This window comes from Pseudorasbora parva, chromosome 22, assembly GCF_024679245.1.
Source record: "Pseudorasbora parva isolate DD20220531a chromosome 22, ASM2467924v1, whole genome shotgun sequence".
NCBI classification, from domain to species: domain Eukaryota; kingdom Metazoa; phylum Chordata; class Actinopteri; order Cypriniformes; family Gobionidae; genus Pseudorasbora; species Pseudorasbora parva.
The window spans coordinates 13069092-13086795 of record NC_090193.1 but is presented as its reverse complement, the minus strand read 5'-3'; the positions used below and the strand labels follow the sequence as shown (position 1 = coordinate 13086795).

At 45.4% G+C, this 17704-nt stretch overlaps 1 protein-coding gene across 2 annotated transcripts in view; it reads left to right on the top strand.

Moving 5' to 3' along the window:
* The window catches only part of LOC137057979 (bactericidal permeability-increasing protein-like), a 130693-nt gene that overhangs the window by 52459 nt on the left and 60530 nt on the right, over window positions 1–17704 (top strand). For both annotated transcript variants that reach the window (XM_067431098.1, XM_067431099.1), the window contains exons 3-5: window positions 9666–9780; window positions 11643–11774; window positions 11872–12027. In XM_067431098.1, coding sequence (XP_067287199.1) covers window positions 9666–9780; window positions 11643–11774; window positions 11872–12027 — 403 coding nt within the window. The remainder of the gene's footprint in view (window positions 1–9665; window positions 9781–11642; window positions 11775–11871; window positions 12028–17704) is intronic.

Genomic DNA, 17704 nt, shown 5'->3' with positions numbered 1-17704 from the left:
AGCATCTCTAGCCGATTTATGTGCCAGTGCCGCTGATGTTCCTGCCATAGACCCTGGGATGAGCGACCACTCATGGTCGCCCCCCAGCCCGTGAGAGAGGCATCTGTCATTAGCGTTACGCGACGAACATGAGCCCCTAACACGGGACCCTGAGATAGGAACCCCGGGTTTTTCCACATGACCAGAGCACGTAGGCATCGCCGCGTGACTTTGATCGTGCGGAGCGGATTTCCCCTCGGGGAGAATCCCTTTGTTTTGAGCCACCACTGCAGTGGCCTCATGTACAGTAGGCCAAAAGGTATAACGTTGGATGCTGCTGCCATGAGACCTAACAGTTAACATGAGACCTGGAACTGTTTCACAGTGACGGCCCGGCCTAGCTTATGTTCTTTGACTTCTGCCAGGATCGATGCTATGCGTGTTGGCGATAATTGCGCCCGCATGATTACCGAATCCCAGTTCACACCTAGAAAAGTGGTTTTCTGAGCCGGAGAAAGCACACTCTTCTTGGCGTTCAGCCTCAACCCCAGCTTCGACATGTGCGCGAGAACAGCATCTCGATGCTGAACCGCCATCTTTTCTGTGTTCGCTAGAATCAGCCAGTCGTCGATATAATTCAATATGCGGATGCCCTGCAGACGCAACGGCGCCAGAGCTGCATCCACACACTTGTTGAATGTGCGGGGTGACAGAGCTAGACTGAAAGGAAGTACTCGATATTGGTATGCCTCTCCCCCGAAGGCAAACGTCAGGAACTTCCTGTGATGTGGAAGGATGGAGACATGAAAATACGCATCTTTGAGGTCTATGGTGACAAACCAATCCTCCGACTTGATCTGCGATACAATCTGTCTGAGTGTGAGCATCTTGAACTTGAGCTTGGCCACTGAGCGATTTAATAGACGCAGATCTAATATCGGGCGTAAGCCCCCATCCTTCTTTGGCACGATGAAGTAACGGCTGTAAAACCCAGACTCCCTGCCGGGAGGAGGAACCCTCTCTATAGCCCCCTTTCGCAGGAGTGTCTCTACTTCCTGTGCCATCACCAGAGCCTGCTCCGGGCCCACTTCTGTGGGTAGGACACCGCTGAAAGGAGGTGGCCGCCTTTTGAATTGAATGGCGTACCCCTTTTGATTATCTGCAGGACCCAACGAGATATATTTGACAGATGTTTCCATTTGTCTAGAAAATCTACTAAGGGAACCAGCCTCTCGAGGCTGGCCTCTGGTGTACTTTGAACAGCAAGCACAGCGCCCTGAAGCGGCGGACCGGCAGGGAACAACTGACTTGACTGCTCGGGAGCCCCCCGAGGGAGGCGCGGACCACCCTCGGGTGGCCCGCGGAGACCGACTGCGCCCCGGCGTTGCGGTGGGGTTGGCAGCGCGGCCCCCAGAGGGTGCCGCAGGGAAACGGGTAGCGTTAGCAGGGGTAAACACCGTTTCCCTACGGGGGGAACCACCCTAAGCGTCCTGATACCTCTGGCGTTAGGAACGCTTAGACGAGGCCTTCTTGGAGATCAGGACTGTCCTCAGATCAGCCCTGCCCCTCGAAGGCCTCGCCTGAGAGCGCCGCCCCTCGTCCCCGCGCTGAGGGGGAGTTCGGGTGGCGACGCTCTGTTTCTGTTGCGCCCTGTGAGCGGAGCTCGTACTCGGCTTGGGCTGCTTGGTGACAGCAGCAGCCCCAGGGACCTGGACCCGGAGAGGGAGAAACTGCTTTAGCGCCGCAGCTTGCTTCTTTGACTCCTGGAACCTCTCGGTGACAGTGTGTACTGCGTCACCGAAGAGGCCACCAGGAGACAGCAGCGCGTCAAGCAGGAAGCTTTACTCACTCTCCTTGATTTCGGTGGGGTTGAGCCACAGATGCCTCTCCGTAGCCACCATGGCTGCCATAGAGCGGCCCACACATCTGGCCGTCTCCTTGGTGGCCCGGAGAGCAAGATCTGCCGATGTTCTGAGCTCATTGATAATATCACCCCCCACCTCATCACGTCCATCAAGATCCCTGAGCAGGTCAGCCTGATATACCTGCATTATTGCCATAGTGTACAGGCATGCAGCAGCCTGACCTGCCGCCGAGTACGCTTTGCCCACCAATGCCGACGTTGTTTTCAATGGTTTGGTGGGCAAAGTCGGGGCCTTCAGGGACGATGCCGAGGAAGGCGAGAGATGGCTCGCAAGCGCCTCTTCTACCTTTGGCATCGCCCCATAACCGTAGTGCTTCAGCCCGATGATGTTGCTATAGACCGAAGTCTGTGGGCTGAACACACGGTATGATGCCGGTCTCTTCCATGACTTTGCCACCTCGGTGTGCAAATCATGAAAGAATGGCAGGCCCCGGCGCTGAGGTTCTGAAGCGCGAGAGGGCAGGAATCTTTCATCTAATTTACTAGACCTCTTTCTTCCTGCCTCTGATCTTTCAATGGGCCAGTCAATATTTAATCTGGCCACTGCTCGCGTCAAAACCTCAACGAGCTCCTCACTCGCAGGGGACTGAAGTGGCGAATCTTCAGTCACAATGCTCTCAACGTCCACCTCCTCAGAGCTGGATAGTTGGAGCACCGGCGACTCTCTCAAGGGGGTAAGAAACCGCAATGCGTGCTTCCAAGCTCCGAGAAGAGCCGCTGGATGATGCAGGTGAGGGCAGAGATAAGGCAGCGCCCATCTCAAACCCCTCTGCAACATCCAATTGTGAACCCCACGACTGCAGCCTCCGCTCTGCCTCGGCAGCAGCGGGACCAGAGCCGCGGGGAACACGAGCCAAGGCACCCTCCTCGAAGAGTGCCCGGCGGGAGCGCAGCGTTCTCAGCGGTAGTCTCTCACAGTGCTCGCAAGCAGCCCCCTCGAGGGCTGCCTGGGCATGCTGCGCTCCCAAGCAGGCAACACAAAGAGAGTGTGCATCCCCACCCGTGATGTAGCGTGGGCAGGGATGAACACACCTCTTGAACTGACTGCTTTCACTCGCCATTTTCGATCTATTATTTTCTCTTTTTTGTTAATATAATGATATATATTTAAGAAAGGGTGGAAAAATCTTGCAATAGACAGACAAAAACACCAAATAGACAGACAGGTTCACACAGATCGCTTACTGAAGGCACAGAAGCTGGTTCCTGTTTGTTTTCGCGGGTGCTTTATAGCTTCCGGCCGATGACGTTATCACGCCGACGATCGATCGATCTTCCGATGGAATGGATCTACACGCGCTTCACGACGCATTAACGCAGAGGCGTTCTCACAGCATTTCGACGCAGCTCGAGTTCCCCGAAAGGGAACTTACATGCTCAGTACTGCCCTCCGCTTGACACGCTCCTGTGTGTTTACTTCCTCATTCTGTCTCTGTGAAGAACGAGCCAATTTTACATTTCTACACACAAAATAAGACGCTAATAAACACACGATAACTATGGAATAAGGTTTTTGTGTGATATTTCATGTGACTTCGGCTATTTTATATCAATGATGGATGTTTACATTATTACTGCTTACAGGTGTAGCGATTAGCTCCATATAAAATTATAGGTAACACTTTATAATAACGTTCAGTTGTAAGTCATTTATAAGTGGTTAGTTAATGATGAACTAATCATTTACAAAACATTCATAAATGATTATCAAGTTATATGCTAACATTTTATGAATGTTTTGTAAATTCCGTTACAAGTCATTTACAAGTTATTAGTAAATAATTAACTAATGATTTATGAAACATGACTACGCATTAATTAATGATTAATGACTGATTTGTTAATTTGTTTACATATATTTAGTAGATTCAGTTATAAGTTATTTACAATTGATTAGTTAATGATGAACTAATGATTTACAAAACATGACAATGCATTTCATAAATGGGTACGACTTTAGAATACTGTTTCTTACTTAATGCATAACTAATAAAGAGTTACTGCAGTACTAATGAATAATTCTTCATTAACACTCAAGTCACTAATATTAACTACTAAGGAATGAGTGTTAACTAATCAATATGTAATAGCATTTTTTAATTGTGTTAAGTATCAATTAGTTAATCAGTAACTATTCAATTCAGTTATGCCTCCTTAAGAACTACTATTAAGTAACTACTAATTCAGCTTCACAAGGAATAACTATTAAGTAACTACTAATTAACAGTGATGCACAGTATCAGATAGTGGCCCTTTCTTCCCTTTCTTTCTAACCCCTGAGGGTATAGACAGCTTTCTTCTCTGACACACATGGAGTCTTTAATGTGCACCTGATGCTTCAGTGGAGGGTAAAAGCAGTTCACATTATCACTAGACCCCTTACAGAACACAAGTCTGGACCATTGAGTGAAAGGATTTAACTTAACACTGCAATCCCCTGACTTGAAGTCATTTTAAAATGTTTATTAATTTGACAACTAGTAATTTATCATTCTTTAAAATATAAATGCATACATTTATAAATGCATTTTGTGGGTTTTAACAGACCAGCTTACAAATAATGCTATTGTTTTTTTTATGATTATGGTTAGGAAGGGTTAGATTTATTGAATCACAACAGCCTTAGTATTACTATGGCTAAAACGTCTCAGTTACGTATGTAACCCTCATTCCCTGAAGGAGGGAACGGAGATGTACGTCGGACTTAGATGAATGGGGATCACTTCTGGGAGCCCCTATCAGCTTCGAGATTGAAAAAACGGGCCAATGAACATTGGCATGCGTGCTTTGCATATCGCACCCCGCCCCGCTGCACGGGTGTAAAGCAGAAGCGATCACCACGCACCATTGTTTTTCACTGAGGAGCCGAACCGAGGCACAGCAACTGTGGCGACGGGACGTACGTCTCCGTTCTCTCCTTCAGGGAACAAGGGTTACATACGTAACCGAGACGTTCCCTTTCAGTCGGTCACGTTCTTCATATGTCGGACTTAGACCGACAAATGGGGATCCCTATGGAAAACGCCACAGTTACTACCACTTCCAGCACCCTGCCGGAGTCCCTCGGACCTCATCTCAGCGGGCGGGGAATTTCCTGCAGGGAGAGCCCTACTGCTATCCCACAAGACCCAAACAGTGGACTATTGGATAACACTGGGAAAGCATGCCCCTGGAGGCCGCTGCGGAAGCCACACTCCCCCGAAGGAGATAACGTGTGGAATTACACGTATGGACTGGCCGTAGACAGTGCTACATATGGGAGTCCCAGGGGTGGCCCCGGCCTGATGGGCAGGGGAAAGTCACCGTACTGAGACGGCAGAACGGGATCTGCCAAGGGAAAGACACGGACTCGCCGTAGGTAGCCGTACTGTGGAGAATACACATATGGGACCACCCTGGGGGTCACTACATATGGAACCCAGCCAAACACAAGTTCCACACTGCATACGAGTGTTAGACCTGGCATCAGACGCTCCGCCACGTCTGACTGCCGTGGGTTGCGGAGGACTCGTCAGGGTTCGCCAAGCTGGGGAACTCGACTGGAGCATATAAGCGCACGTATCCATTCCCTGAGGAAGGGAGTGGCGCAGCAAGCCAACACTAGAACAGGCACTTCGGTGCTACTGACTCTGAGGAGTGAGTACACGGGAAGATACCGGTTCTACACGTAGGCTATAAAATCTAGCGAACGTGTTGGGTGTCGCCCAGCCCGCAGCTCTACAAATGTCTGTCAGCGAGGCGCCACGAGCCAGTGCCCAGGAAGAGGCTACACCCCTGGTGGAGCGGGCCTCTAATCCTGAGCGGGCAGGGCACATCTTGGGACTCATACGCCAAGACGATGGCATCCACTATCCAGTGGGCCATCCTCTGCTTGGAGACAGCCTTTCCTTTCTGCTGTCCTCCGTAACAGACGAAGAGCTGCTCTGAGGTCCTAAAGCTTCGCATTCTGTCCACATACGTCTGAAGAGCTCGGACAGGACAGAGAAAAGCAAGGGCTGGGTCTGCCTCCTCCGAAGGCAGTGCTTGCAGGTTCACCACCTGGTCCCGGAAGGGAGTGGTGGGAACCTTGGGCACGTATCCGGGCTGGGGTCTCAGGACTACGTGAGAGTAGTCCGGCCCGAATTCCAGGCACGATTCGTCGACGAAAATGCCTGTAGGTCCCCTACCCTCTTGATAGAGGGCAATGCAACCAGGAGTACTGTCTTCAGGGAATTTTTAACTCCACTGACTGCAAAGGCTCAAAGGGAGGTCTCTGAAGTGCGCTAAGCACCAAAGAAAGGTCCCAAAGGGGTAAATAGGGGGGGCGAGGCGGATTTAATCTCCTCGCGCCCTTAGGAACCTGACGATCAGGTCATGATTCCCTAAAGACTAGTTACCTTCTACTAGTTTGTGATGGGCAGCGATAGCGGCCACATACACCTTGAGGGTGGAGGGAGACAGCCTTCTCTCCAACCAATCTTGTTGGAAGGAAAGCACGGCCCTGACCGAACATCTTCGGGGGGTCTTCTCGATGAGAAGAGCACCAGTCGACGAACAGGTTCCACTTCAACACATAGAGGTGCCTCGTAGAGGGAGCTCTAGCAGAAGCAATGGTGTCTGCCAGTGGAACCTGTTCTGTGGCAGGCCACCAAGAACCTCCGTGTCCCATCCAGGGACCAGACATGGAGTTTCCAAACCGCAAGCCCGTTGTACGTGGCACCCCAGCCGATGGATGAGGCATCTGGATGCCTGGATACCTGTTCTAGGGGCACCCCCGCCGGTATAAACATAGGGGTCAGACCATGGGCTGAAGGTTTGGCGGCATCTGTGTAACTAGGACACGGAGGGATCCGCTGTGCCGCGGCCACCTCAGGACCTCAGCCGTGTAGCCAGCGTTGAAGTGGTCTCATATGAAGCACCCTGAGCGTCCACCGCTCTGGTTGCCATATGCCCCAGGAGCCTCTGAAATTGTTTCAGTGGGACCGCCATCCTGCATTTGAACGAATTCAAGCAGTTCAACACCAACTGGACGCGCTCCTCTGCGAGGTGCACTGTCAGGGTGACTGAATCCAGCTCCATACCGGGAAAAGGAGGTGCTCGAGCACCAAAAGCCAGAAGGGTGGGACCTCATACTAATATGCTCATTCGCCGAACACAGAGTGTGGAAATGGTGTCGCGGAAGAACCGAGACATGAAAGTACGCGTCCTTCAGGTTGATCTCTGCAGGCCAATCTCGGTGACGGATGCGTCAGAGGACGCGTTCCTGCGTTAACATCCTGACCGGTAGCCTGAGAAGGGACCGGTTCAAGAACCGCAGATCCAAGATCGGCCGTAACCCGCTGCTTTTCTTGGGTACAATGAAGTATGAGCTGAAAAAGCCGGCCTTCATATCGGCTGGAGGGACCGGCTCAGTCGTGTCCTTCGCCAGTAGGACTGCGATCCCCGCCTGACGCACCGGGGCGAACACCCTCAACACAGAGGTGAAGAGAGCGCCCCTGAGCTTAGGGGGGCCTCTGGGCGAACTGAATCGCATAGCCGAGTCTGATAGTGCGGATGAGCCGGCGGGACGGGCTGGGGAGTGCTAGCCAGGCCCCCTGCAAATGTACCGGTGGGACCAATGACACCACAGACGTACCCGCAGCAGGGCAGCGTGGCGGCATGCAGGGATCCGACCCCGGACGGCGCGGAGGTGGCCCGTGGTGGGGTCTGCGTGCGCGTGGCAACACCTACCTGCTTCTGCTGAGGAGGCGCGGAACAGTGGGGAGGCCGCGTGGCCGTGGCCAGTGGCGGGACAGATGTTATTGTCACAACCAAGCCCCCCGGCCCTACTCTGGGGGAAAGAAGTGGTGCTGCTGCCACAGGATCCTCCATCTCTGGGTGGCCCATCTCAGGGTCTCTTACGACGACGCTTGCCACCTGGCTTGGCAGCAGCCTGAGCGGGACGCCCTCCCCACGGCCGGCTCCACGTCTATGCCCGGGTGGAGGCTACTTCTGGGCAGGCGGACGCCCTCTGCGACGAGCAGGCGTCCTCCCCACGGCCAGCTCCACGTCTACCCCCGGGTGGAGGCTGCTGCTGGGCGGGCGGACACCCTCAGCGACGAGCAGGCGGAGGTGCTGCCGCCGGTGGAAGGGTGGAGGCAGCTGAGGACCGCCGGGGCAGGATGTGCCGGATGGCCTCCATCTGCTTCTGGGCGGCAGAGAACTGCTAGGCAAAGATCTTGTCCGCGTCGCCGAACAACCCAGCTGATGAAATAGGGGAGTCCAGGAACTTATCAGTCTCCCTCATGTCGGCCAGGTTGAGCCAGAGATGCCGCTCCTGGGCCACCATAGTGGACATCGCCTGGCCAATAGTACGGGCGGCTGTTTTCTTCGCCCGTAGGGCGAGATCCGTCACCGTCCGTCGCTCCCGGAGGAGCTCTGGGCCAGGACTACCCTCGTGCATGTCCATGAGTGCCTGTGCTTGATGCACCTGAAGCAACGCCATGGCATGCAGGGTGGATGCGAACTGGCCTCAGGACCTATAGGCCTTCGCGGTCAGACCGGAAGAGAATCTACAAGCCCCGGACGGGAGCTTCGGGTCCCCGCGCCAGCTGGAGGCGGACGTAGGACGCAGTTGCATCGCGACCACCCGCTCCACTGGCGGAAGACCCTCATACCCCCTGGCCTGCCCGCCATCAGGGGTGCTTTCCACGACCTAGTCAGCTCCTCATGCACCTCCGGGAAGAAAGGCACCGGGGCGGGACGCTGAGAACCAGCACGGCGGGATGCTGAGGACCAGCGCGGCCCATCAAAAGACACCGTCGGCCGCGCATGTGGGGGGCCGACGGGGTCTCCCGGAAGCACCACCGGTTGCGGCGCTTGTGAGGGATTAGGGTCCCGTGGAGGCTCACTCAACGGGTTTGTCCTAATCCTCAGGTCACCCCGCCCATCCATCAAAGTAGGTCTATTCTGCTGGGCAGGAATAGACCTAGACTGAGCTATGGGTAGGGGGACTCCACCTTCCCGGAGGAAGGCGAGTCTCGACCTAAGCGCCAAAATAGTCATGTACCTGCAGTGAGAACACGAACTATCCACAAACGCTGCCTCAGCGTGCTGTAAGCCCAGACACGTGACACAGTGCTTGTGACCGTCAGCGGTCGACAGGGAACGAAATCATCCAGAAACGCACAGGTGGAAAGACATCCTGAAAAGGACGCAAGTCACCCGTGTAGCTTTTTTTTTTTTTTTTTTGGAGGAAAATCTGCTCTTTTAGGTGTTGAAGCACCCAGGGATCGACCGCGGCAGAAATGACAGGGTTTGTGTGCAGCCTGTTTTCTGCTCTCACCAGAAAAAGGAACATGCCCACCGAACCAACTGTGTGTGTGTGTGTGTGTAAGTGCAATTGCTCAGTTTGCTCTCTCTTGTGCCGTCTGGCCAACACGAGCGATTTCCCCGGGCACACGCTTTCTCTCTCTCTCTTTGCTAGATAGCAGGCAGTCAGATGCTTCATCAACGCCATTCGCCTCCGAAGTGAATGACAATGGTGCGTGGTGATCGCTTCCACTTTATACCGCAGGGCGGGGTACGATATGCAAAGCATGCACGCCAATGTTCATTGGCCCGTTTTCTAAGTCTCAAAGCTGATAGGGGCTCCCAGAAGTGATCCCCATTCATCTGTCTAAGTCTGACGTACATCAAACGTGACCAACTGAAAGGGAACTGAGTTAACCGTAAGCTACTTACAACGAATCTCAGGACACTAACTCTGAGGCATAGTTTCTAAATGTCTTTGTTCTTAATGCAGGTCGACAGATTGGAATAACCTCAATCCAGCAAAAACTCAGAAGTATTAAAGTGCCAGATATAAGTGGAACAGAAAAGGTGGCTCCTATTGGAAAGGTCCAATATAGTTTTACAGGGTAATGTCAATGTCCATTCTAATTCATCGTCATTCATTCCTACTATGTAATTCTATGAAACATATTTTTTCCAGTTGATTATGTTTGTATACTTCACATGATTTTAAAATATGTATTTAAATTATATATTTTAAGATTGTCCCCAACTGACAAATACAACAAATAAGATACAGTCATAAAAGATAAGATATAATTACTTGGCTTTGCAAACTTCCTATGATGCCAATTTCACAGAATTATTTGGTGAACTGTAGGGTACAAAAGGGTCTTACGGCACACATTAAAATGTTCTTTTCACTTCCCCTATAGATTGTAGGAAAAAATATACAGGTGCTGGTCATATAATTAGAATATCATCAAAAAGTTTGATGATAAAATGTTTTCTGAGGCCCAAGGTCAATGCAGCCATATTCCAGGAAGTTTTAGAGCACTTCATGCTTCCTGCTGCTGACCAACTTTATTACATGCAGATTTAATTTTCCAACAAGTCAAGTCAAGTCAACTTTATTTATATAGCGTTTTTACAATGACGATTGTTTCATAGCAACTTCACGGTGTTAAACATGACAATTTATTATATAGCAACAATGTTGGCAGATCATAATTATAGTTTATACAATTAATCAAGACCTAATAAATTAACTTTATTTGGATATTTAGTTGAATAACTTAGATTTAATTTTTTGTGTCCCCAACTGAGCAAGCCAAGCCAAAGGTGACAGTGGCAAGGAACCAAAAACCATCAGGGCATGATGGAGAAAAAATAAACCTTTGGAGAAACCAGGCTCAGTTCTTCTCTGGCCTATTAAAAAACAGTATATGATTATTATTCTGGCAACCTTACAGGTCAGGAATCATAGTTAATTCATAGTTAATTTCTGGGTATCACGCAAGAGACAGGTTCATTGAGGATAATTTCCCCTACTTTCACTTCCCCTAACACCTGAAGTACTCATTACATCATAAAAAAATGGTATCTACACTAATGTCAGTCTCTCTGTTTATCCTGAGGTTTACTGCAGTAGACCGGATACAGGCTGTGTGCTGAAGCATTTTGCTAGCCTGTTAGCCTGCCATCAGGGTCTCCAGTTTCTCTCTTGCACGCCTTGTCCAAGTCAAGTCAAGTCAAGTTAACTTTATTTATATAGCGCTTTTACAATGATGATTGTTTCAAAGCAGCTTCACAGTGTTTAGCTGTACAAATTTTTAGCTGTACAGTCGTTCTGGAGAAAACACCCAGCAGCGAGGCAGACAGTAGTAAAGGATATAGCTTCCATCAACTCACCTTCCGTATTCAACTTACAGAAAAAGTGTAGTGCCTCTCGCAGTTCAAAATGCTTACGCTCTGTCTGACGACATTGTACACAAGTTACGTTTTTTTTCCCAATCTGACGAAAGCCAGTTATTTTACTTTATAAAGTTTTAAATACGGATATTTTTCTTTAAAAAACACAAATGCAAATTGCATATATTAACCCCCTGGAGCTGTGTTGAGCAAGGAAGAGCCTTGTGGAGCTTGTGGAAGAGCCAGGACATTTTTAATATAACTGATTATATCGTCTGAAAAAAGATTGTCGTATACATCTAGGATGGCTTGAGTAAATCATGAGATAACTTAGATTTTTGGGTGAACTAAACCTTTCAGAAAAGTGCTGAATTTGTTGTGCCATTTAGTGGTTTAAAGGAAAGTAAAGTCAAATGCGCCTTAACCCCAGTGCGCCTTTAGCCCCATTGTACCCTATACATCTTTTTTTTTACATTTGAATACAAGGGTTGAAAAGTCATTCACTTAAAGATTACTGTATGGCTGGTAATATGCTTGTAATAGCATATAGTAAAAGCTTCACCAATATACATCATAGGATGCAGATTGTAAACCTGGGACTTCCCAAATCAGCACTGGGGTTAGTTCCTGACACTGGAGTCATGCTTTCAATTGACCATGCCTACATCAATCTGCATGGGAACTGGAGAGTCAAATACCTCAGGATCATGTGAGTAGAGTGTCCACATTATTTATTCACACTACCTTAATGGGGTGGGGGGGGGGGGGTGTTGTATATGCTAAATATCTGATCTCTTCGTACACAGAAAAGACAGTGGATCATTTGATCTGGCTGTGAATGAACTGACCATTAGCACCACTATTGCAGTCATGAGTGATGACACTGGCCGCCCAACAGTCAGCATGACCAACTGTGCAGCAAGTGTGGGAAGTGTCAAAATCAAATTTCATGGCGGGGCCAGGTAATACTCTGCAAATAACACACAACAGTCCAAAGATGAATGTTAAATCACTATATTTAGACAAAAAGAAAATCTTAGTAACACTTTAGATTATTGCCCGGAAAGTAATGCATACACTGTAAAAAAAATGCTGTAAAAAAACGGCCACATTTTGACAGTAAAATGCTGCTTTCCATTAAAACAGTAATATACTGTAGAAAACAATGCATTCTGGGTAATATTTGTCATTTTCGAGAAAATAGCTAACAGTAATATACTGTGAATTAACACACTTAAAGTCGACACTCAGAGGCTGTGTTCAAAATCACTCTCTATTCCCTTATTCACTATTCCCTACACTAGTTCATTGATATAGACCACTCGACAGAGAGAGAGGAAAGAAGAGAGTGAAATCAGACACTGATGAACACCTGCTGTTATCACTGAAGGAAAGAGAAACATGATTTCATCAACTGAAGATAAAGAGAAGACATTAAATCTCTGAAGATCTCATCAGAGGATTAAACAACTCCACAAACAGCATTACCAGCTTCACACATTACTAACCAGACTGACTTTATTTCTGTCAGATGACTACAGAAGCTCTCATTGAGAATTATCAGATGATGTTTGATTGTTTCTTCTGACGTTACCATTATGGTGATCAGTGTTTGCTTTAGTTGGGCTCTTGAACATTGACACAATAACATTAGTTTTTCTCTTGCTGCTGTAACGGTGTGTTTTCAATACATTTGATTTAGCAAGCAAAGCTGAGAAAAAAACATGAGTTGGCTATGTTGACTATTTAATAATGGTTTAATTCACTAATAATTTACTAGTCTTATCTATAAACATATAGCTGATGCTTACTTTTTTGTAAAACTTGAACCCTATAATTTTATAACATCAGTATTGCAACGACCAGATAATTTGAAGAGCATGGAAACAGCTTGTGGTCAAAACATCTGAATCAATCTGACTCACATAGACATCAAGAATCGACGTATGAATCTCAGCCGTGGTGACAAAACTCCCAGCATGCATTGCGGCACGAATAAATTATGCTGCTGAATAGCCTGGTTATTTTCTTTAATTCTTTCTATTTGCCTTTATTTTTGGTGCTGTTGTTGTGTTGACTTTAAGTAGTGTTTTGTGATGTTCAGAGTTGATCTGTTCATTTTTTTTATTGATTGTCACCATTGTTGAGATTCATACGCTGATTCTTCATGTCTATGCGAGTCTAAATGACAGCAGAGAGCAAACAATGTGTTAAAATCATGACTATAAATCATTCATAACTAATTCCTAATCAGTGGTTGATAATTTCAGAAGGGTCCAAGTTTAATATCGTAAAATAAGAGTTGATATGTGTTTTTAAAAGAATGGGTTTGTTTAGGGAAAAACACTGGACAAGATTAACAAACTAAACATCCTATTACAATTATAGCAAAACATAGTCAATCATTTCTGACCATTTTTTTTTCTTGGCTTTTTTGCTACAATAAATGTGTTTAATAAACACACAGTTATAGCAGACAAAGAAAAACTATCATTACAAAGTCAAGGGCGAAGAGCCCAACTGAAGCAAACACTGATCACGATAAGGGTGACCAAATATTTTCTATTAAACATCAACACCTAAAGATCTGTTAATTCCCAATAAGAGCTTCTGTAGACGTCTGACATAAATAAAGTCAGTCTGGTTAGTAATGTGGGAAGCTGGTAATGCTGTTTGAGGAGTTGTTTAATCCTCTGCTGAGATCTTCAGAGATTTAATGTCTTCTTTTATCTTCAGTTGATTTCATCTAAAGCTGTGGCTGAAGTCAGTGGTAGTTCTTGTGTTTCTCTGTCCTTCAGTGATTCTTGTTAACAGGTGTTCTCAGTTATCACTTAATTAATCTCTTAATTATCTCATTAACTTCATCAATGCTTCAATTACTCTAACACTCTGTAGTGTGTACACTCTTCAGTGTTCATTTAAAACTGAAGATTTTGCTGTGGGGTTAAAAGGGTTAAAGGGGTTAGATGAAAAACCCCACAGTGGGAACCGTAAATTAACAGTAAGAAACTGTAAATTCATTTACGGAAAAGTACTGTAAAAAAACGGCACTTGACTGGAACCAGAGCTGCCAGTAGATTACCTTTAAATCAAGGAAAAACAGTAATATACTGTAAAACGTAACAGTCAAATTTACCAGATGAATTAAGATATTTTCACTGAAATATTAGTGCAAGTTAATAGTAAAAAGTTGTGCAAAGTCAGTAACTGATAAGGAGAGTAAATATTAAAATGACCTGTGTTTATGTGTTGTTGCACTAGATGATATAGAAGAGATCTTTCAGTTGAATTCATTAGTTTTGTGGGTTACCGTTGTGCTGAAGAGTAGAGCCTGTGCTTCAGTCCAGGATGAGCAGAGAAACATTGATGATATGATGCCTGATTCTTTATTTAACGGCAGTGACTGTTTGCTGATGCAGTTATGAGCCGTTTGTTGAGTAATTTATCACATACGTGTGTGCTATTGCTCACAACGAACCGCAAAGATTGAAGTTAAAGTCATGTTTCTAAATCATTTTACTACTACACCTTACAAGTGTGTAATGACTCAAATGAAGTTTTACGATACAAACACCTATAAATACTAGTTTTAAAATGAGAACTGTTTGAAGTGGTCAGTTTTCCAAATTAAAAGTTACCTTTCATGGTATTATTACGGTAAAATACTGTAAAAAATGAGAGCTGTATATAAACAGTAGAGGGCTGTAAATTAACAGTACATTGCTGGAACCACAGCTGCCAGTAGATTACCGTTATTTTACGACACAATTTTTTACAGTGTAAGTAAAGCGAATTTACTGCATAACTTTCGGTAATTATAATGTAACTATAAAGTACGTATGTGTAGGTATAATGGAACAATATGTAATATTTGCGGAATAAAGAGGTAACTGTCAGGAAAGTTAACACATAATTTATACTGTAAGTATTTTTAATTGAGGGGTAATTATCTGTGTAGTTACAGGTTAAGTATACAGGCTGTAAATTAAAGTGGTGTTTGATCCCCTCTTGTTTCATGTATTTACAGGGTAAGTATGAATCTACAGGCTGTAAATTAAAGTGCTGTTTGTTCCCCTTTTGTTCCATGTAGTTACAGTCGTGATCAAAATTGTTGGTACCCCTGGTAAATATGATCAAATATTGCTGTAAAAAATAAATCTGCATTGTTTATCCCTACTTTCCCTGACTGGTCACATTTGTGTGTTGATTTTGATGTTTGTTTTGGATCATTGTCCTGATGGGAGATCCAACCACGGCCCATTATAAGATTTCTAGCAGAATCCATAGGTTTTGATTTTTTATCTTTTGGTATTTGCTAAAATCCATGATACAATGTATCTGAACAGGATGTCCAGGACTTCCAGCAAAAAAATAGACCCACAACATAGATCCAGTAGTATTTTTACATAGATCCAGCATAGATCCAGTAGTATTTTTAACCGTGGGCATAGGGTACTTTTATCCCTGTTTGCACCAAACCCATCTGGTAGATTTGCTGCCAAAAAGCTATTTTATAGTTTCATCCTGACCACAGAACCCAGTCCCTTTTGACTTTACAGTCGTGTCTGACAACTGCATGTGCTGGAGTTTGTTTCTAGATGAGCGAGGAGGCTTTTTCTTGAATCACTCCCAAACAACATGTGGTGATGTAGGGGTTGTTTGAATTTTTTTAGGCTTTCAGACCCCAAGACTCAACTAATCTCTGCGATTTTCCATCTGTGATCCTTGGAGAGTCTTTGGTCACTCAAATGTTCCTCCTCACCGTGCATTAGGACAATATACACACATGTCCTCTTTCAGGCAGATTTGTAACATCTTTAGTTAAATGGAGCTTCATTATTATTGCCCTGATGGTGGAAATGGGGATTTTTAATGCTTTAGCTATTTTCCTACAGCCTCATTATATTTTGTGAAGCTGAACAATCTTTTGCTGCGCATCAGAACTATATTTTTTTTGGTTTCACTTATTGTGATAAATGATTAAGGGAATTTGGCTTTTATGCCTCCTTATATTTATACTTCTGTGAAACAAGACATCCTTGCTGGACAATTTCATGTTCCTTGTCACGTTGGTGTGCTAAAAAATCTAAATATTAATGTAAATATACTTCAGAGATATTTTATTCATTTAAAACTCTAGGGGTACCAACAACTGTGGCCAATGTGTTTTAGAGAAAAGCATTTATTTCATAATGTGATTTACCCCCCCCCACCCAATTGTCAATTATTTTACTTAAATGAAAGGATGGATTTTTGTGATTAGTTTAAATAAAAGTTCAAAAGGTTACTAAACAATGCAGATTATTTTTTTACAGCCATATTTGATCATATTTACCAGGGGTACCAACAATTTTGACCACAACTGTACAGGATAAGTATAAATCTGTGGGCTGTAAATTAAAGTGGTGTTTGTTCCCCTCTTGTTTCATGTAGTTACAGGGTCCGTACGATAAAAACACATAAACAATCTAATATCACTCGGATATCTTTATTTAAAAAACAACTTTCAAAACAGATTTACAACATTTACATACGATTTTACATACGATTCACTTCTTATTCTTTTATCTTGCTTGGTTTCTCCTGTATTAGAGTTTAGATTCCCTGCACAAGCCCGAGTGCACGTGCTCGGGTAGGGTCGGGCTGGATTTTTTTGAGCCAGATCTAAGCTCTATCCTATATCCATTAGTGGAAATAATGAAAAAGAAGAAGTGGAACAAGAAGAGAAAGACAATTTTTCTTTTTGTAAATCTGTTTTGAATTAAGTAGTTTTTTTTAAATAAATGTTTCCGAGTAATATCAGATTTTGTATGTTTTTTTTTTTATTGTACTTACCTTTAGAATGCAATTTTTAATTAACCTTGACATAGTGAAATAATAAGAGTTAAGTACATGGACATCACATACAGTGAGTCTCAAACACCATTGCCTCCTACTTGTAAATAAGATGTAAGATGTAAATCTCGTGCATGAAAAACACCATGGAAAAATAAGTGATTCTAAACATAACGCCACCAGTGACGCAATCACTGGGGATCATTCATATGTACGTATCAGAGCTTTTCTGTGAAGAGAACATGTATACTATCTGGTGTTTTACCTAAACATGTACAATCTGGCAACCATATGCACGCAAGCTCTCTCTCTCTCGCGCACGCGGATGATCTGAAAACACCAATAAACAAGTAGGCTGCATTTTAGCAATCTTCATTTGAGATGTTCTGCTTAAAGTGTCATTCATTCGGTCTATGTTCTGTCAGGACGGTCAGGACTCACGAGCCGCTTCGCTGAACAACTGAACTGCTGTGTGCTGTGAGCTGCTGAAATAAGCCAATTAGAGCAGAGATCAACATTAATATTCATAACTCTTCCAAATAAGGCAAAAACAGAGCATTACATCCTAGGGACAATTTATAGGGTTGTAAATGGACTTGTAAAACTCGATCTGGACAATTCTTGCCCTTAAATAAGCCACATACCCACTATGTAGATATCAGAGAACAATTTAACATATTGTTTCAACTCATTCTAGGGCACTGTAATGAAGTTCAATCGGGATAAGGAAGGAAGAAGGCAGGGTCGGTGCGTTGGTATCCTTCATGCGGTGGAGCCACTGCAGAGGAGTGTGGTCCGAACAGA